The sequence below is a fragment of the Crinia signifera genome, chromosome 5 (genome assembly GCF_055691185.1).
Source record: "Crinia signifera chromosome 5, ASM5569118v1, whole genome shotgun sequence".
NCBI classification, from domain to species: Eukaryota; Metazoa; Chordata; class Amphibia; order Anura; family Myobatrachidae; genus Crinia; species Crinia signifera.
The window spans coordinates 53,525,284-53,547,461 of NC_139221.1; the positions used below are offsets into that span (position 1 = coordinate 53,525,284).

Genomic DNA, 22,178 nt, shown 5'->3' on the forward strand with positions numbered 1-22,178 from the left:
AAATATGTGAAATTTACAGTGTAACAGATTAAACTTCATATAACTGTGCAAAACTTGCTTTGAAATACTTCAAAACCTAGGCCCTGATTCAGCTTGCCTTATAAGTAGCAATAATCACTGCTTACTGAGCACTGAAACACTGCCCCGCCATGCACATTATCACCAATGGGATTCAAGTTCCCTGGGCAGTGAATATACACTGCCTAGCGAGCAGGCCTGAATGACCCCCATAGGCTTTTGTCCCAGTGCTCTCAGTTAAAGAAGAAATACTTGTATCTGTCCAGTCCTGCAGTACACTACACTTGTATCTGTCCAGTCCTGCAGTAGGATTCAGTATGAAATCCCGGCGGTCGGGATCCCGGCGTTCAAAATCCTGACGCCGGAATCCAGACCGCCGAAATCCTGAAAAGGGGGGAACGTGGATCGCCCCCCCTTGCGGGCTCGCCACGCAGCAGGCCCGGTGCCTCGCTACACTCGGCACGCTAATTTATTCTCCCTCCAGGGGTGTCGTGGACACCCACGGAGGGAGAAAGTGTCGGGATTTCGGCGGTCAGGATTTCGGCGGTCGGGATTCCAGCGTCGGGATTCTGAACGCCGGGATCCCGACCGCCGGGATTCAAACTGCATCCCCTGCAGTACACTACACTTGTATCTGTCCAGTCCTGCAGTACACTACACTTGTATCTGTCCAGTCCTGCAGTACACTACACTTGTATCTGTCAAGTCCTGCAGTACACTACACTTGTATCTGTCCAGTCCTGCAGTACACTACACAGATTCCTCCGAAATTCAAATCCTATTTGATGAAAAAAAAAAAAATCAAGTGAGGACGAAGGTGAACTTGAAACGTTTTTCTATGTTCTCACAGTTTCCCATGTTTGTCTTTCCTCTTCCAGCTGACACCATAAATCACAGTAGGTCTTTACATTAGACACATAAAACTGTGTTTTATTGCAGCTATTTTTCAATTAGTGTAATTGCCCCTTGTGATGTTTAGAGCATGGATGGGTACAAAGTTTGGCCTGGCTAATGACAGGGGCGACAGATGTTCTGCGTTACAGATTTTATGTATACAGCATGTGAAATACTGGCACATGTAGGCAGATGGAAACTAATGACTTTTATTAACATAATCTATTTCACATACGGCTCTGCCAATATGGAGAAAGTATTGTGTTAATATTTATTATTTTTGTATGGGGTTAGATTCATTGATATTCAAAAGAGGACAAATTGTACAATTTTGATTTACTTCAAAAGTTTAAACCTTTATTATTCTTCTTGAAATTACATTAACACCTTACCTAGTTTATTTTAATAATATTTTTCCCTAGACAGTTTACAAAAAACATTACCGTATCTGTCCTTTAATCAGCTCAAACCAAGGTCTATTGGACGTGGGTAAACGTGGGTAGCATGGATGACTTAACGTTTAGTTTTACTGTATCACAGCACTGAGACCTGGTCAATACTCATCTCCGTGGAGTTTGTATGTTCTGATTGTGTTTCCATTGCCTTCCTTCAGGTGCCCCATTTACTTCCCACACGCCGAAAACTCTAGTGGTCGGATAATTGGCTTCCGACAAAAAATATAACCCTAGATTGTTTGCGTGTACCAATGTGATAGGGAATATAGATTGAGGTTGGGGTCGTTTGGTCTACAACATGTTGGTCAACAAACATTAGGTTGACACCGCTAGGGGGAAAGGTCGACAAGGGTCTAGGTTGACATGGAGTTAGGTTGACAGGTCAATAAGTCGACACAAGCATTAGTGGGGGGGGGGGGGGCAGGGAGAAGATACTTTCCTCTCCCATTCTGTCCTTTGGAATTTTGGCTTTAGTATTCTGACTGCTGGCATCCTGACCTCCAGTCATCCGTATGTATACCACTGTACATCTCAGTAACTGAGTGCATATTTATCTACCTGTCTGTCCTTACATGTCTATAAGAAAGAATGTCATTTTTATTCTAATACATTGTTATTTTATGCAGAATTAAATCCTCGATTTGTTCACACCCGTCATGCCCGCTCCCTGGCTGTTGAATTTGAAGGAGAGATTTATGATATAAATTTGGAAGATGAGGAGAATGTGCAAGCCTCGCGTTCTAGAGTCATCACTAAAAGACATTATACCTCTGAGGAGGAGGCCGGAGAGGATAATGATGATGATGATGACGATGAAGAAGAGGATTATATGTTTTCTTCCCCGGATGCAGATGAAATAATGTTGGGTGATGGAGTGATTGGAAGCAGTCATTCGGCATCCCTCAGAGTCACACATAAGTAATTATTATTTTTATCTATTGCATTTCTTCTGTCTAAAAAACATTCAGCGCCAGGACCTCTAAGCTTCAAAAGTGATAAACAGACAGCCAATCAGCTCCTGTCTGACATTTTTCAAACACAGTCTGTGACATGGCAGGTAGGAGCGGATTGGCTGGCTGTTTATCACTCTCCATTTTATCACGTTTGAAGCTTAGAGAATCTGGTCCTTAATCTGGATTCCGCTTATAATATCAGACTGGTTTCTTCCTATACAGTAGCTCTACTAATATTCTACTTATCAGTATCTGTTACTGCAGTGGTGTACCTAACATATTTGGTAACCTGGGCAAGTCTTTCATTGGCACCTCCTCCAGGATGCCTCAGTGCCCTCTACCCAATATGCCCCCACAGTGCTTGCAATGTATACTGTGCATTCCTTTGGGGTATATCAGTGTACGTAGGGATCATGTCTCCTGTGTCCACTGGGCAGCTGCAAAGGCTACTTAGCATATTTTCTGATATCCTCTGACTCAGAAATCCCATCTGCTGCAGTGTACAACTCAGAATCAGGCCGAATGTGTCCATATTGGTGTCTGCTAGAGGTCATTCATTTACATATGTAGTTCAACAGTTTATTTGTTTCACATAGGTGTTATATTCTTTCCAATGACACTGTGCACTGTGAGAGGGAACTGTATCATTCAAGCAGAGCCTGGAAGGACCATAAAGCTTACATTGACAAAGAGGTAAAAGGACTCTCGTGTCCTATTCCTTTCTTTTCCGGTCTGTATTCACTGTCACACCCGATGTGTGTGTGTCGCCATGGATACTGCTTGTTACCTCGGTTTGTGACTGAACTCTTCTACTTCTGCACCTACCTCTATGTACCCGTGTACCTAGACTCACATCTTCCCTCCTTTATGTATGTTTTCTGTCACAAGAAATGCAGTGATAGGCGTGTGCCCGCTAATATGTACTTGCTTGTTTTTATTGTATTGTCAGATTGAAGCCTTACAGGACAAAATAAAGAATTTAAGAGAAGTAAGGGGGCATCTAAAGAGGAGAAAGCCAGATGAATGTGACTGTAGCAAATCTGGGTGAGTAGTCATTTAAAAAGTTTCCAGTCTAGCAAAGAAGGAGACATTCTAATTACCTGAAGGATACAGGGTTTAGTTATCACAACATGCAATGATCGGGGCACCGGAGCGCCCCAGGTGGGCTCCATGGGGGGGGGGGGGGGGAATGGGTGATGCGGCTGCCGTCGCTGCATTCCAAGGGGGGGGTGATACGGCCGCTGCGCTAATAGAGAGTTGGTGGTGGGAGATGCGGCAGGGGGTATGGGATGCGGCACCGGGGGGGCTCCAGGGGTGGGCCGGGGGTCACTCACCTGCTCCCAGCTCCTTTCTAATTCTTTGCCACTGCTGCTGCTGCCCTCTTCTGCTGCACAGTATCGCCATCCAAATGCCTAATGCTACCTAGTGGTGGCGCTGGCCCTGGCAATGATCAAACTCAATAATATGATATAATATAATCAAATCATATCAACTTTTATTGGCCATGTATACTCGCGTATAGTAGGAATTTTTTTGCGAATAATCAAGCACAATGTAATATGTAATATAATAGAGTGCTGTTTCTGAGTCAAGAAACTAGTAAAATCCCACAGCCCAAGCTGCAGTTAGAGGTGCTGAGAAGTGGAACGCTCTATAGGAATACACAATGCAATAGCAAACATTGAAAGTCCAACCTCACTCCACTAGCACCTTGTTCACTGAAATAATTTTCAATTCTATACTTGATTTCACCTAATTTATGGTTTATATTTAACATGAGAGTGTCCTTTGTTCCAATACAGTAATCGACAGCGGAAAAATCAGCCCTGTTGAAAGATCTTGTTGTATCACAATATGTTTATTTATTTATTTACAGTTTCTTATATAGTGCAGCAGATTCCGTTGCGCTTTACAATAGTAGACAGTGATAAAACAGACTGGGTAACGACAGACAGACTTTGAGGTAGGAGAGCCCTGCTACAAGCTTACAATCTATAGGGATATAGGAGGGAAACACAGGGACAGGCACCAGTAATAGCATAGCAGTCCCACCAAGTTACAAGTCCAGAAGGGAAACTATATAATACATAAGTGCCTCAGAGGGTTATGCGTATGCAGGGCCGGCGCAAGGCACCGGAGCGCCCCAGGCGAGTCGGGGTGGGGGCGCCCCGGTGCCGGGGGAGGTGGGGGGGGGTACCTGTCCTGCGGCGCTGTGTAGTTAAAGCTGGCGGCGGCGGCGGCAGCGGGGGGTCCCTGCCGTCAATAAGAAGAAATAACCAGCGCTATCCGCCGGGCTATGCGGAAGCGCTTCTGTTGTGAAAACCCTGTCCGCACAGCCAATCAGCGTGCGGACAGGGTTTTCACAACAGAAGCGCTTCCGCATAGCCCGGCGGATAGCGCTGGTTATTTCTTCTTATTGGCAGCAGGGACCCCCCGCTGCCGCCGCCAGCTTTAACTACGCAGCGCCGCAGGACAGGTACCCCCGCGGCACGGGGGCAAAATGCCGCCCTCCAGTGGCCGGCGCCCTAGGCAAATGCCTAGATTTGCCTAGTGGTGGCGCCGGCCCTGTGCGTATGGAACTTAAGAGGTGAGTTTTCAGGGAACACTTGACAGTTTGGAGGCTAGTGGAGAGTCTTATTGTGCATATATATTATAGACTTACAGGGTATTCAGTCCTGGACAATATTTCCAACAGGTGGAAATATTGTCCATTTTCGACAATAATAGGTCGAATTTACATTCAACCTATATAATGTCATAAAAGACAGTCGGAAAGCCTGTAAATCTCGAAAATGGACATTGATTGTCGCAAACGCCCCCAGATTGGAGAAACCAATGGCCATTTTTGACAATGCAGATTTGACTTTTTTATTGAATACTGTTGGCCGATATTTTCACCCATCAGAAATATCGGGCTGGATTGCATACCGCCCAAAGTGGGAAATCCAGTAACAAATACACTAAATATACTCATGCAGTTACTAGAACTAGAAACCTGTTGTTATATAATGTTTTCTTGTGTTCCAGGTTTTATAAGAAGGAAACGGGAGTGAGGGTTCAGGATAAAATAAAGAGTCACATTCATCCATTCAAGTAAGCATTGTTGATGTATTAACATATATTGTTTTACCTATAGAGGTAATACTAGATACATTGAAAGTATTGAGGTTCTATATATAATTTTTTTTTTTTTTTAGTGCATCAAAATAGAATTTCAAATATTTATTGATAAATACATGTTTAATGTGGTGTAATCTTTCCTCAGTGCCTCTATTGCTCCTTCTCCCCATTATGCAGAAAACAACATGTAGCAGTCAGGGGCATGACTAGACTATTGTGGACTCCATAGCAATGTATAGAAGGGACCTCTGTCCAAATGCTCCTTGAGAGACCTCTCTGCAGAAGTTATTAATATAATTCCAAATAAGTGTACCCTAGTTTATTTTCTAAACCATAGTAGGACAAGTTCATGTTATGCCTCATAGTAGTGTCCTAGTATGTTATGCCTCATAATAGTGTAATAGTTAATGTTATGCCCCAAAGTAGTATCCTAGTTAATAGTATGCCTCATAGTAGTGTCCTAGTTAATGTTATGCCCCATAGTAGTGCCCTAGATAATGTTATGCCCAATAGCAGTGCCCTAGTTAATGTTATGCCCCATAGTAGTTCCCTAATTAATGTTATGCCCCATAGTAGTGTCCTAGTTAATGTTTTGCCTCATAGTAGTGTCCTAGTTAATAGTATGCCTCATAGTAGTGTCCTAGTTAATTGTATGCCCCATAGTAGTGCTCTAGTTAATGTTATTCCCCATAGTAGTGCCCTAGTTAATGTTATGCCCCATAGTAGTGTCCTAGTTAATGTTATGCCCCATAGTAGTGTCGTAGTTAATGTTATGACTCATAGTAGTGTCCAAGTTAATGTTATGCCTCATAGTAGTGCCCTAGTTAATGATATGCCCCATAGTAGTGCCCTAGTTAATGTTATGCCCCATAGTAGTGCCCTAGTTATCGTTATGCTTAGATTAGTGTCCTAGCTAATGTTATGCCCCACAGCAGTGCCATAGTTAATGTTATGCCTCATAGTAGTGTCCTAGTTAATATTATGCACCATAGTAGTGCCCTAGTTAATGTTATGCCTCATAGTAGTGTCTTAGTTAATGTTATACCCCATAGTAGTGCCCTAGTTAATGTTATACTGTACCTCATAGTAGTGTTCTAATTAATGTTATACCACATAATAGTGCCCTATTTAATGTTATGCCCCATAGTAGTGCCCTAGGTTATTTTATAAACCATCATAGTTCCCTAGCGTACATGAGATCACATTGTAGGGCTGCCTCATTACAAAGAGTGGAACACATTACAGTGCCCCAATTCTTATCATGTAACATTATAGTGCCCTCCACATTACAATAAGCAGATCAGGTTATGACACATTACCCTGGCCTCCAGTTCATATTGTGCCACATTACAGTGCCCCCTTACCATTATAACATACAATACACACACCTCTCAAAAAAAAATGTAATGTCACACAATTCATGTTGGGAAAAGGATCAGACCCAATTGCTTAGCAGACTTACTTGTCTGCAAAATTGGTAGGCAGCTTTATAACCTAGAACCAGGCACCCTAAGCCTCTGGGCCCCATACCAATGGCAAACTTTGTACCCACTATAGTTATGCCCATGGTATAAAACATGGTGTAACTAGTAAGGGATTTGTCTCTGCTTGACGAAGGAATGATTTCATCCTGTTTCCACCCACCTGCGCTCTCCAGGGGAAGGGAAGATGTGAAATGTTTAAATAAATAAAGGAAACATCAAGTCTTTTTGTTTTAGTTAGAACTTTGTTTTACGTGATGCTACCATACAGACTCTGTTCATATACAAAGCTGTTGACTCAGACTCCGGCCATATACAACATTTTTGACTCAGACTCTGGCCATGTACAAAGCTTTTGACTCAGACTCCGGCCATATACAAAGCTTTTGACTCCTCAGACTCTGGCCATATACAAAGCTTTTGACTCCTCAGACTCTGGCCATATACAAAGCTTTAGACTCAGACTCTGGCCATATACAAAGCTTTAGACTCAGACTCTGGCCATATACAAAGCTGTAGATCCCTTGCCATCTCCTCTATTTAAAAACTGCTCTTCTTACCACAGAGAAGGGGCTCAAGAGGTGGACAACAAGTTACAGATCTTCAAAGAGAACCGCAGGCGTAAAAAGGAGCGAAAAGAAAAGAAGCGGCATAAGAAGGGAGAAGAATGCAGCCTTCCTGGACTCACTTGCTTCACTCATGATAACAACCATTGGCAGACGGCTCCCTTCTGGAACTGTAAGAGCATATGAACAGCTGTTACTGAACCATTTACCATCCTAAATTACAGTAGTCACCAGTATCCTAAGTGACAGTAGTCTCCAGTCTGCTAAGGATTACATGAACCTATAAAAACCTGCTGTGCTGTTTACATATTAATAAAACAGCTATAAATATATAAATAAGTAGTTGTACTTGTTACGGGCACATGCAACATAAAGGGACAAAAATGATGGCCCTTTATGTTACAGAGTTCTATCTCCTTGATATATTGACAAAACTCCATGGTGACTTGTAGTATTGTTATAGTTTACGTTAACGGTGAGTCTAGTTACTTGTATTATAACTATACAGCCTATTGCAGGCACTTCTTAAGTGCAGAATGTTAGCTACCCAGCCTAGAGTGTAAAGTGATTCATTACACTGATCTCATGACTTTTTGGCTAAGCTCTTCCTTAATTAAACACAGTAGAACTTGTCGGATTAAAATGACTTGCGACAGGCTTTTCCACAAGTAAATCAGGTTATACAAAGAATGTGTACTTTAAATGAGCTTAATTACATAAACAAATGAATGCAATATTATTACATTTTGCATATAATACTTAATATATTTATCAAATATCAATATTAAATTAGATTAATTTCTGTCTATGCCATATTTGGTTACTTTTTAGTGACAGTAGGACAACAAGAATTTAAATATCTTTACGGTATTGTCTCCGAGCAATTTTGGACCATCATTTTAATTAAAACTTTTGACAGGCTTTTCTAAAAAATGTGATCATTGGAGCCTATCTTCTGTCTGACATGAATGCTAGAGATTTTATTTCAACAAGTGTTATTTTTCTTTGCATTTTCTAACCATAACATATTTAGATTTAAAAAATCTAGATGGTATATAGGTATCCTATTTTATGTAGTGAGTAACATCTGATTGCTTCCTACTGAGACTTGTATAAAATCAGATTGTTCTGCCGACACTAATTAGGTTGTACAAACACCTACTGTACTTGCTCACTCCATATACCTTCAAATTCACTAAGATATATCTCTCTTCCAGCACGACAGCATCCCTAGCACTTGTACACAGAATAAGGTGTATTACTGCAGTTGGAAATGATGGAATGCCTACACACATTTCTGACCAGCTACTATTGTCCTACAACTGTGATTATTGTAACACAGTATGTGATACTTGCTTGGCATGGCCCATGTCCCATATAGTGGCCATAATATATAAGTCTGGCAATTGGCTCGTGTTCCATATAGTGGCCATAATCAGGCTAGACTGGTAATTAAATATTCTAGAGGATCCTTCAGCAAGCCCTTAAGGCCTTTGGATTTCTTGTGGCATAATGATACAGGTTGAGTATCCCTTATCCCAAATGTTTGGGACCACGAGCATTTTGGATAAGGGATTTTCCTGGATTTTGGAATATTTTTTTTCCATACTCGATGGTCCATCGATGTCTACTGTGTCCCCCAGCGTCCACAGCGAACTTCAAGATCCTCTTCAGTGGCATCTCTGGTCCCATGGGTGCATTGCGCAAGTGCACGGGCCTGCCGGTGACCCGCACACTCGTGCAATGCACCCCTGGGATCTGAGATGCAGCTGAAGAGGATCCTGAAGGTCGTCGTGGACATCGGGGGATGAGGTAAGTATGGAAAAAAGGGGAGGGGGACCCCCCCAAACTAAAATTCTCGAATATTCAGAAAAAGCACGGTTTTCGGAATATGTTGGTTTTTTTGAATATACGAATTAGGGAGACCCGACATGGAATATATTGTTAATTTGCCCTCTGATTATTGGTCTTTATTGCTATAATAGTCCTCATCAAACATTGTTTTAGACTCTTGTTTCCTTATTGCCGGTGTTTATTTTAGTGGGACATGGATGCCAAAGTCAGATATTGATCATGATGTATGCACAATCGCTCTGGAGCATTTGATTCTCTTGTATTGGTTGCATGGCTCTGATTAGGTTTGTATAGAATAATTGTGTATTCAGAAGGGCAGTGCAGTTTTGGTATAGTGTAAATTGTGAAGGAAATTTGTCAAAGCTAGGAGAGAGATGAAGTACTGACCAATCAGCTCCTAACTGTCACATTACATACTGTATTTGAAAATTGTCAGGAGCCTTTCCCCCTTTCCGCTTTATCTCTCTCTATGCTCTGATACGTCTCCCCCTAGATTTTTGCAATATCACTTTATTCTGTTTACAGTTGTTTCTGTCTTCACAGTGGGGTCTTTTTGTGCCTGTACCAGCTCCAATAACAACACATACTGGTGCCTGAGGACCATCAATGAGACCCACAATTTTCTTTTTTGTGAATTTGCCACAGGCTTCTTGGAATATTTTGACATGAACATCGACCCATATCAGGTAAATGTATAGGGCCTGATTGTAAGCTGCACGCAATGCTTCACCACAAGCCCGCAGCGATCGCCATGGGCGGATTTAGGATTCCCAGCTCATATATCGCAACAGGGGCATTTCACTGTTACTGGTAAAATCTTTCATTTTGTGGACACAACACTACCCCCTCCCCCCATAAGTGTATTGCATGACATATGAGAATATACCACCTTTTTTTTCAAGAGTCATTGACACTTGTCTATTAAAAGTCAAACTCGGGGCTTTTTATAATATATGCCACTATTTAGAACAATGATAATGGTATAATCCATAACAAATTGCAATAGTCAAGGAAAGTTTCTAGCTTTCAGATAAATACATTGGGCTCAGTTCAATGTGGAGGAAGCTTAATAATAGGGGTCAACTGTAATGCTGTAATTGATGCTTTACTGGGGTGCAAAGTCAACTTGCAGGCACTGGAGTTTTCTGCATGGCAGTTACCTGTCACAGCCCCCAGGATAACGCACCTAGGCAGCAGCAAGCTCAGGACACAATGAATAGAGAGAGAGTAATACACAGACGCATCCAGAAACCAGGCAGAGGTTAGGTCAGGCAACACAGGTGGGAAGTTGAACAAGCCAAAAATCAGGATTACAGGCAGACAGGGAGCTAGTATAGAAAGCTGAAAGACAAACAGATGGCAAACATTAAGATTGTTGAAGCAGCACTGGTCCGACACAACAAAAAGAATACACAGTGTGTTTGTTGCTCAGGCACTGAGCTGGCCTTATAAATACAGCATTCAGGTATACTAGGAGGAGAGAGAAGGTATGGTAGGCACATGTATGTAGCTGGCCTGGTGGTATGAAAAGCAATGTAAGTACCTCAACCAACTGCTGTATGTTATCTAACCCCACTCAATATGAAAAGAGCTTGTTGGACAGGACGGTTGCTTTTTTCAATATCAATGCCATTATTTAGAACAATGATATAATCCAGGGGTAGCCAACTCCAGTCCTCGAGAGCCCCCAACAGTCCATGTTTTCCAGACCACCTAGCAGGTGAACAGGTGTATTCATTACTCATGGCATGTGTCAAAAGATCCACAGGTGGAACTAATTACTTCACTTGTGATTCTTTAAGGAGGCCTGAAAAACGTTAATTTTTGGTAGTTTTCAAGGACTGGAGTTGGCTACCCCTGGTATAATCCATAACAAATTGTAATAGCAAACCCCAGGAAAAATTTCTAGTTTTCAGGGCAATCGTTTGGTTCAATGTGGCAGAAACGTGAAAAATTCCATTTGGTCTCCAGATTACAAATACCATGCCCCTGAGATGCCACCTATGTATGTGTAAAATCACATGTTTAGGCTTCATGTATAAACCTTCTTCACAGCTTTAATGAGTGATTAGTGGGAAGGCGTTATCAGTATATTGTCCAAATAAACCACTAAACATTGGTGAATATGTGTTTAAAAAACTAATTAACAAAATGTTGTAAGATGACTGAGTGTAACCTGAATAGAATACAGGTTCTTAAAGTCGGTCCTCAGGACCCCACACAGTGCATGTTTTTCCAGGTCTCCTCACAGAGTCAAGTGAAATAATTAACTCCACCTGTGGTTCTTTTAAAATGTGTCAGTGAGTAATGAGTGCACCTGTCGGGTAACCTGGAAAACGTGAACTGTGTGGGGACCGAGTTTGAGAACCACTGGAATAGACTAACTGTCTCATATTGAATACAGTATTTTAAGGCTTTTAATCAAAGCTTTATTTTAAAATTACCCATAAACCTAGGGAAGCTCATTTCATCCAAAGAACGTGAGATGTGAATATCCAAGATTTATATTTTAAAATGGGTTTAGCTGATGTTGCCAGAACCCGACTAACAATGGGGTGGATTGGTCTACAATTCCAGGGCTCCACATAAAAATATAGGTGCATCATCGAGACAGGATGACAGGATGATGAGGAGCTGTCTAGCTTTTCACACTTTCGTCCATTGTATCTACATTTACTAATTTATTGAGACACTGGGGGCTGGGGCTGATGTACACCCCAACATGACAATGTCTACAATGGCTCAATGGTCATTCCTCCTTGACTTTATTTTCAGTCCCAGGTTCATGCTGAGTGTAATCTGGCTGTGGATGCGACCTAGTATAGCCGCATAAGATCCACCGATGCTTTGGTATTCAAACAGTACCGATTTCTAAAGTTCCACCTCAACACATACACAGACAAAGGGATTGTCTCCAGGTGTTTTCTTTCTTCATCACACATAGGCTTTTTAGAAGTAAAAACAGTGGTTTCTAGAATCAGGAGTGAGGCAAGGAGACTGAATGTTCTAGATTTGCACCTTCTCCATGCAACTGTTACCTGAAGCATACATCAGTATTACAAAGTGTGAGGCAGTATTACATCAGCGGCAGCAGGCACATTGTGGCTTGCTAATACATCCTTGCCCGGAGGTGGTCTTCATTGTTCCAGCCAAGTTCTGGAGACAAGATGTGGGCTTGTGCTTTGGCAATCTTAAAACCAGGAATACAGGCAGCACTATACGTACCACCACCGGGAGTTATACAATACATGTGTGTTATCTATTAATGTGGAGCTGAGAAGTATAATATAACTGATTATTGTTGCCTCTTTGCATTGTTAATACCTATTTATGTTTTGTACACAGCTATCGAATGCTGTACATACTGTAGAAAGAGGAGTATTGAATCAGCTTCATTTACAGTTGATGGACTTGAGAAGCTGTCAAGGGCACCGACAGTGCAACCCAAAGCCGAAAGGATTAGAAACAGGTAACTCTATTGCATCAGCAAGTAAATTCTGTTACCAAAACTTCTTTTAGCAATATCGGCCATGTTCGTTCCAGAGCAGATCCGTGTTCTTGAGATGGTTATCAGTGTTCTATATTTTGTAACCATGTGCTTGAGGAAATTGAGTGGAGGATACAATGGCACACCTCGTGCGCTTTCTGTTGCTGGTTAACAAAAACAACTAAATCATTAATTTCTGGGCTTAACAATTCTTCCTTTCAGGTTTCATAATAAAAGCTCTATACAGGTGTAGACAACAGAGCTTATCTCCAGCATTGGCTTGTTAGCTAACCACTACTAGGCTGAACAGCCAGGGGCTGCTGACTAACCCGCTGACACCTGTGTACAATGCAATGTGCCCTTTTCAAAACTGACATTTTTTATTTTTTTTTACTTATTCACAATACAATATTATTATTTTAGAAACCAGGAATTTGCTGTCCCAATTATTCATGTTTGGATTTTCAATTTGCCAATAAACATTAACACATACTTGACAAACTACACTTTTTTTAAGCTATTACAATCCAAACTACTCCTTTTGTAAATTTAAAGTGTACCTGTGGCCTATACAGCAGTGGCGGCCATATTGTGCCACATTGGGTTCCTGTGGAACCAGTTAATTGATGGTCAATAAATAATCGGTCTGTGACTAGGCCGCAGGTACACTACTCATCTTTTTTTAGAAGACTTGGCAATCTACTTTTTGTGAATGATTTCTTTAAGTTAACAAACGTTACTCTTGTATTTTCCTATATCAGGAAATAAAGATGGAGGAACCTATGATCCACACAGGTATATGGAATTTTCTTATTTATCCTTCTCAGTGGCTTCTCTCCAAATAATTGCATGATCCAGCCCATTCTGACTAATGTTTGTATCCTGTCCTGTGGCACACGGCTTATGGTGCATGCAGTTCTAACCGTGGTTCTCTATTATATTGGTCAGTGGTTTTGGACCTGCCATTATTCACTTCTCATCTTCACAGCAAGACCTCGTGCATCTCATTCCATGCTTGTGACTTGTGGTTTTTCAACAAAGGTTTCATATAATAATTAAGAATGTATGAGACTGGTGCATTGTGTTCTGTGTTTGCACTTAATTCATCTCATATTTTACATTTGTGAAGTTTTATAATGTCATATGTTTGTATGATACCATATAATGCAATATAAATGTTTATTTGTTTAAATTTGGGTGGGGTGTGTTGAAACTGAAATCTAAATAGCAGTGTAAAAATAATGCAGCCAGTATTTACCCTGCACAGAAACAAAACAACTTGCACAAAAAGTTTGAGACCCGGTATTTTGAAACAGTTAAAATGGTATATTACCGTTTTAAACCCCTTTCACACTGCACATAAATACGGGTCTCAAGCAGGTTTGCAGTGTGAATATATAGGAGACAGACAGTAGCTATAAGACAGGGTAGTGCATATGTAATGAGCCACTCATTACATATGTGCATATGTAATGAGCGCAGTGCATATGAATGAGCCACTCATCATATATGCACTGCACTCTCTACATATGCGCATATGCGCTCTCATAGCTACTGCCTGAGTCCTATGTATCAGTTCAGAGCCGTTCACACTGCAATAAAAAATGTGTAGGACTCTGCTTTTTACCCGTTTGCAAATACCGGTTATTTGTAACCGGTAAATGCAGACTGGTGCTTTCACAATACAGCTCTAACCATTTTAAAAGGCAAAAAAGAATCGGCAATATACCAGTTAAGAGCTGCAGTGTGAAAGGGGTATAACTCTTTCTCTCTCTATACATGTTACATCAGCCTTTACAACATATGTCAACATTGACACCAAAAAACCTGTTGACCTTTTGCTGTATCAACTATTTAAATATTAAAATTTTCCTTGTTTTGATCTAGACCATGTCAACCTTTTTCATGTGTCAACCAGTAGTGATCAACCTATTGACTGCAGACCTAATAATCCACACCCGTTATGCCCAGTACAATAGGTGTTAATCTTATTTCTATTTCATTCAGTTTTCTAGGTGGTATTATGTTCAATTTTGAAATAGAGTCCAAAACCGAACAAGAATCCTCTTTTCAAAAATGGACACATTCAATTTTGAAATCGTTTTCACAATCAAATGTTTGTAAATGAACAATTTAAACATTAAAATGAATGCCGATTTGATTACATTTTTAGCATATTTAAATTTAACTTAAAATTGGATACACAATTGAACACTAGAAAATATACGCCATAATCACTGACTGCACTAGCCCTGATTCACACCCTGAAGACTTCAGTCAGATGTTAATCATAGTCCTAGTTATCTCATATTTTGAGTCATTTGTAGCCAGTTAGATATACAGTAAACCCCAACTGACCTGCAGAATCCCCTTTTATATGGGAGGTTTTATTAAAAAGATCTTGGACCTTGGGAAAGAACAAAATACCTTTTGTCTTACCGTAATAGCTTGCAGCGACTCCTCATGCCAGCCTTTTGCCATTGGAAAAAAATATTGATGACAACAGTGCCCTCTATTGGTTAAATGGAACTAAAGCATGTTATTAAAAATTAAACCAAAAAATTAGGAGCATTAGCTTACACATTTATTTCTCACATGCTCGTAGACTATATTCTAGCAGCTCATTTTAATATCTTTATGTTAATATATCAATATCGGGTGCACTAATTTGTAGAAAATGAATTCAAGCTTGGTCATGGTTACATGTTGATTACTGTTATTATTATTATATTTTATTTATAATGTGTCACTGGTGTTCTGAAGAGCCGTTTTTAAGGCATAGACCACATAATGTAAGATCATTAGGCAGTTACAGAAAGGTTAATTTACAAGTATACATATTTACATAATTACAACCTGCAAGCTGCTCACTCATAGAAGTTTACAATGAGAGTCTTTTCTAGAGAAATGATAAATAATCTTGGAACCTAGATCCATTAGTGGTGGCTCCAGAGGTGAGGTGGCAGCACAGTCCAAAATAGTATAGGTGAACCATACCAACTGCCACTGGCAGTGCGTGTGGCTCCACTATTTGAAGTTTGAACTGTGCAGCAGCTCCACCTCTGGTACCACCACTGACTTCCAAGGTGGCAAAATACCAGCTAGGAGACAGACCTGACCAGTTTACCACCCACCCCATCCCTGAGTTTTGTTCTGTCACATAAGGCTTTAGATCTTCTGGCTCCATGTTTCTGTTAAAATATGCATGTAAGGATGCAAATACAATGGCATTACCCATTTTAATGTATTTGCAAGCATTTGTGAGATCATTGGAGGCCAAATCAGCTCCCCAAAGCATTGCTAAAACCAACCTGAATGAAACACAGTGGATTTAAAAATGTGTGTAAAAGGTGTTTAAAAACAATGGTTTATTTTATTTTATTTTTAGGCCTCATGATTATACTAGCATTAAAACCAACACCAATAACACACATACAGTACAGTATAACTTACTTCAGAGAGTTTGAGGCTGAACGTTTGGTAGACACAGATATGACAGGTTTGGACAGACTTTGAGAAGATGTCCTAGATTTTCATGTTCATTTCCTGGATCTCCCTAGGTATGAATCTTTTGCCAACCACAAAAACATGCATCACCCAATTTGTTATATACAGAATCTTTCTTTCAAAAGCTGCCAATCATGTTATGATCAGTATTTTATCACTTCCCTCATGATTGGTATACTATCATCTCTCTCCTGATTGGTATTCTATCACCCCCCTCGTGATTGGTCATCTATCACCTCCCTCACGAAGAGTAATTTATCATCTCCCTCATGAATAGTATTCTATAACCTTTCTCGTGAGTGGTATTTTATCACCTCTATCATTAGTATTCTGTCACCTTCCTTATGGTAACTATTCAAGCCATCGTCCATGTCGTTTAAAAAAATCGCCTTGTGTGTACGCAGTTTTAGTTTTGGTAAAAAATAACAATTCAAGCTCAAATAAGATTGGTTACACATACCTTTTTAAAAAAGTCTGGCCTACGTCACTGCACCACGCACGTTGCCATAATTATAGTCTTGTATGAGACATGGGGTTACATTTACTAGCCACGAGAAGCCAGAGGTGTGGGAATTTGTGTAAGATCTCCATCATTTTCAAAGCTGCAATCTTTTACAAGGCAACACCAGATTTGTTTGGCCTTGTAATTGTATGACAAGATATTACTACAGTGCCCCTTACGGTAGCTGCAGCTCCATTGGCTGCTCCCTTCCCCTTACAGCCCAAATAGACTGCAGCTTCTGATTGGTCGTCATGTTTAAAGCTGTCCAAACACTATTGCGATTTAGCCACTTTTCACCCGATTCCTATGGATTGGGCGAAAAGTGTCAAAATCGCATGTGTTTGACATCTGATCCAATCCATGCGCATCTGATTGGACCTGCTCCATTAAGGATCTGTCAGATCTGACAGCCTCCAGTGGCAGTGAATGGGATTGCATGCTATATATCACTTGCTTAAGGACTGCATGCAGGGGCGTAACTAGATATTTGTAGGCCCCATAGCAAAAGTTTGTAAGGGCCCCATATTTAGTGACAGATGGTGATAAATGTATGTAAAACATATTACTTAGGCAGTAAGATGGGCCCCCTTCAGCTCTGGGCCCCATAGCAGCTGCACTCCTTGCACCTATGGTAGTTACGCCCTTGACTGCATGCAATACAGTATATCTCTTGCAATTCAGCTTTCCGGGCGGTTTAAGGGAAGTCTTCTCCCTCCAAGAAGTTATGTAAGTTTATGGGGGCCTTTACACTGGGCAGCTGTACCTTAGGAAAAGTGGTTGCATGTAACATCACTTAAGTAAAAATATATTTTTAAGAGTGTATTTACTAAAGTGTGGGTTTATAGAAGTGGAGATGTTGCCCAATAAAATTCTATATAATATATTCTAGAAGATGTTAGTTAGATAAATAGGTAGAATCTAATTGGTTGGTATGGGAAACCCTGCCACTTATAAAAACCCACATTTTAGTAAATATACCCCTTATTCAACATTGTAGTGCAGCGTTATTCTTGACTTAATTGTATTTAATATTTTTTAGGAGGTTGGGTTCTTATTAGTGTGGATCAAGATTGCACCAGGTTTTATTCTATTGATTGGTTAGTGACAAATCCATAATTTAGGTCAAATAAAAATGTAATTACTACGTTACATTTCATTTTGTCTTTTCATTTTTAGCATGTTTTTTTCCTCACTTCCGTAATGATAATTTTTTTTGCCATGGAAATAAAAACATAACAGAAACTCACTTATACAATTTGTGTTGTTACAGAGGACAACTATGGGACGGATGGGAAGGTTAACCTGCCAAATTTCACAGAGGATGTAGACTTTAAAAGACTGGAAGATTTGTACAGCGTAAATGAAAGTTTTTATGGCTACAGAGACAACTATAGGCTTAGTCCGGATGACTGGGCTAATTACTTGAAGGATGTAGATAGAGCTTTTGCACTGCTGAACAGTATCCCTAAAAAAGTTTCCGGAAATACAATTGCAGTTGCAAGAACTTCTGAGTCTTCCGATACTCCAGCTCTGACGGGAATATCCTCTGGTGACTCTGAAGATGAATTTAGCGGTGTAGTTGCAGAAGAAAGGGAACCTAAAATGGCAGCAAACTTTGGTGTCTTGAATTTGAGCACAGTAATATTTAATCACAAGAAAACACTTGAAACAAATAACGATATTCCCGAGGGAAAAAAAATTAACCAGGCACACTGGAACTACAGAAATACAGAAAAACTGACTGACCGTGTCACTTTAGATACCTACGATATGGATTTCAGTGGAAATGGGTTCATGGAATTGGAATCGAAGAATACTTTCAATATTCATATTAGCTATGTCCCTAAAGAAACTCAAAAACATCATAGTAGCCAGACAAGCAAAGATATTTTTGAAGATCAGCTTTACCTTCCCATAGACTCCATGACTCGCCAGAAAAAAGTCTCCGTTTCAGATGAGTCATATGACTCTGCTGACCAAGAAAGCACAAAAGTCATATCTACAGAGGATTCTCCAGGCGAGACTAACACAGACTTTGATGTAGAAGGCAGTGGCTCGTTCCTGATCTCTTCTGAATAAACCGATACACATTGCAATAAAATAAAAACAAACAAACCATAACTGTGGCACTTGACATTCCAGATTTGGCGCAGTTAAACCTTCTCGTCAGCTGATCAGAGTTTATTCTGATGGTCTTTGCATATCTTTTACCATATAATACTTGTTGATTACATTAACACATCACAAAGTTTGGCTGGGTGCTAAGATAATGTTCTTTTATTTCCGTTTTAAATTTCCTTTGCTTCACTGTTTGGGCTCATACGCTTTTGTTTCTTTAAACACAACAGATGATTATATCCCCACTATTTTTTGTTATTTTATTTTCTAACCACTGGAATTTCTTAAGTAAACTAATATTGCACTTTTTAAGAAAACTTAAAACTTAAGCGTGACCACCATGTATTTCCCTTTAATTTCATCTCTAAAACCTGCTGGTGTTGCGCACAGAAAAATAAGCAATTTGTGCCAATAAAATGTGCCTTATAAATCTGCAATTTGAAATAAATAAATATATAAAATATACATGTGTGTGTATATATATATATATATATATATATATATATATATATATATATATATATAAACACACACACACGCACAAACATACACAGGTCTGGCAATCCAAGTATACTGTAACTGCAGCCGGTAATCACACATAAAATCAACATAGTGGTAGAAGTTGTGGCACTCAAAGGCCCTTATTCAGATCTGATTGCAGTACAAAATTCTTTGGAAAATTGGCAAAATCATGTGCACTGCAGGTGGGGCAGATGTAAAATGTGCAGAGAGAGTTAAATTTGGGTGTGGTGTGTTGAAACTGAAATCTATATTGCAGTGTAAAAATAATGCAGACAGTATTTACCCTGCACAGAAACAAAATAACTCACACAAATCTAACTCTCTCTGCACATGTTACATCTGCCCCACCTGCAGTGCTCATGGTTTTGCCCATTTTCCAAACAAATTTGTACTGCGGTCAGATCTGAATAAGGGCCAAAGTTCGAAATAAACACACAATAGCCAAAAAGTCGCAATCATCATCTGATCATTTATTCATTGCTTAATGTTAAAATGCAACTTTTTGGCAACCATGTGAATTTATTTCGAGCTTTGAGAGCAGCACCTTCTTCCACTGTATATTTTTTATAATTATATATATATATATATATATATATATATATATATATACACATTGATGCTTAAGTTAAATGGTAACAAATACCATCTAATTAACTACCTGTTAATATTGACCTGTTAGTTAGGTTTTTTTTCAGTAGCATATGTGGCACATATTTAAATAAAATAAAACTTGGCAGTAATTACAGGTAGACTATACTGTTTTACTTCATTAATTGACCTGAATAAATATAAACATTTATCAAATACCTCAAAAAATTATTTACTAACGCTTACAGGAGAATTTTTTTGGGGGGTTTTGGTCAAACTGTGTCTTTCCAATGCAGTTAGATCTTCAACACAATCGTCCCGACGTGGTCTATGTACATATGCTAAAGTTACTTGTTGTTGTACACGTCATGTATGTGACGACAGTATTTATGGTCATGAAAGTATTTTTTTCGTTATTTTGTAAATAGATTTCAGATTAATAGGATTTGTTTTGTGTGTTTTTTTTTTTTTTTAATCATGTATAGTATTCTGTTATACTTTTATAGAACAACTCTGACTTCAGGAAAGTTACGAAGCAACATTTCTTCAAATAAAAAAATGGGCTTTAATTTTACAATTTCAAAACTTTATTTAAGTGGCTTTATTGTGTTTTTATTTTTCAAATTGCATTTTTAGACACACACATTTTTGTTATAAACAGTATGGTATTGCCGAGATTCTCTGAGAAACCCCTCTGCAACCTGAAAGTGCATTCTTGATCAGCGCTGGTTGGAATGGTATTAAGTAATCTGTCGCCGACCACAAGTAACACCTTTACACTGCCAGGTGCTAATTACCATGACGTTAATCTCCGCTCTGTTTGGCAAGAGGAAGACACTTCCGCGAGAGACATTCCATTTATGCTTATCCCTAGGTGACCATCTACAACATTATTGCATCAGTGTAAGTGTCCTGCTATTTACACTTTTTTAATTGCAGAACCATCATTTTGATCAAAAAGAAATAAATTTCAAACACATTGCTACACCATTTTTTTCATCTAGATTGACTTTCTGCAGCTAGATTGAGAGCTGATTCACCGATGCACATAATGCTGATGTACACATACTGTATATTCGTGTTTCTTTGCTACTTTCCATGTGTGGAAAAAATCTGAAAACTCTTTGACGCATTCGTCATTTGTGTGTATGCACCAAAGTGCGATTGTGATTGGGGGCATGAAGCATCGGTACTTGTGTAGTTTCACGGTGCCACCATGGCGCCGTGCGTCTGAGTCCCCTTGTGGGGCTTGCTTTGCTCGCCCAACGCTGCGGGCTCGGTGGCTCGCTTCGCTATCTAAAATCAACTCCATGCCAACATGGATAGTGGGGGTATGAACTATCCATGTTGGCATGGAGTTAAGTTACTTTATTTTACATACTTTGTGGCGAGCGTAGAACCCGGAAGTAGCACCGCGCCAAACTACACAAGTACCGAAGCATCAAACGTTGCATTTTGCCTGCAATGCATCCCACCACGAATCACAAGCATAGCGGCATTTTATAACGCCATTTGCTTGTATACACTCAAAAAGGACAGCTCTCCCCTTAAGAATGGTCTTTTGCGATTATAGGACATCCCGTTTTATGACCCAGGAGACCTATCTACTTATGCGTCATGGGTACCCTGGTCAGGACTGAATGTATGACATCAAAGCTGTGAGGCAGCAGTGCTAACTTCTATGCCAACTGTGTTTTTACAGCTTACAAAAGATTTACAAAGGATCAGCCTTTACAAAAGGATTGCATGTCTTTTTTTCCTTTTCACAGTGAGATCATTCTTGACTTCTGCTTTTTACAATTATTTTCCAACATCAATCACCTGGTCCCAGTACTTTATCTTGAATTAAGAGCATGCATTGAGATCAGTTAAAAACATTCAACTCTAGTGTGAAGAATAAAAAACAGTTGGGGAAGGGAAATTTACTAAGATGGGAGTTCTATTTCATATGGGATGTTGCTATGGGCAACCAATCAGAATCGACTTCTTATTTAGCACCTTCTAGAAGATAATAGATAGTGGAGGTTATTCAATCCGGGCCGTTATTTACGATTGGCGGAAATAACAGCCATTTCCGGCATTACGTCATTCGACCTTTTCATTGTGGGGTCCG

General features: G+C 39.9%; 1 protein-coding gene across 4 annotated transcripts in view; it reads left to right on the forward strand.

Annotated features, from left to right (window-relative positions):
* Positions 1-20,653, forward strand: part of SULF1 (sulfatase 1) — a 111,923-nt gene extending 91,270 nt beyond the window's left edge. For 3 of the 4 annotated variants that reach the window (XM_083187223.1, XM_083187224.1, XM_083187225.1), the window contains 8 exons: positions 1,994-2,285; positions 2,917-3,013; positions 3,270-3,364; positions 5,348-5,413; positions 7,487-7,659; positions 9,885-10,027; positions 12,687-12,810; positions 18,108-20,653. In XM_083187223.1, the coding sequence (XP_083043349.1) occupies positions 1,994-2,285; positions 2,917-3,013; positions 3,270-3,364; positions 5,348-5,413; positions 7,487-7,659; positions 9,885-10,027; positions 12,687-12,810; positions 18,108-18,916 (1,799 nt within the window). In that variant the 3' untranslated portion in view covers positions 18,917-20,653. Of the gene's footprint in view, positions 1-1,993; positions 2,286-2,916; positions 3,014-3,269; positions 3,365-5,347; positions 5,414-7,486; positions 7,660-9,884; positions 10,028-12,686; positions 12,811-13,589; positions 13,624-18,107 lie in introns of all 4 variants that reach the window. The other variant, XM_083187226.1, reaches the window with a different exon arrangement.
* The last annotated feature ends 1,525 nt before the right edge of the window (positions 20,654-22,178 follow it).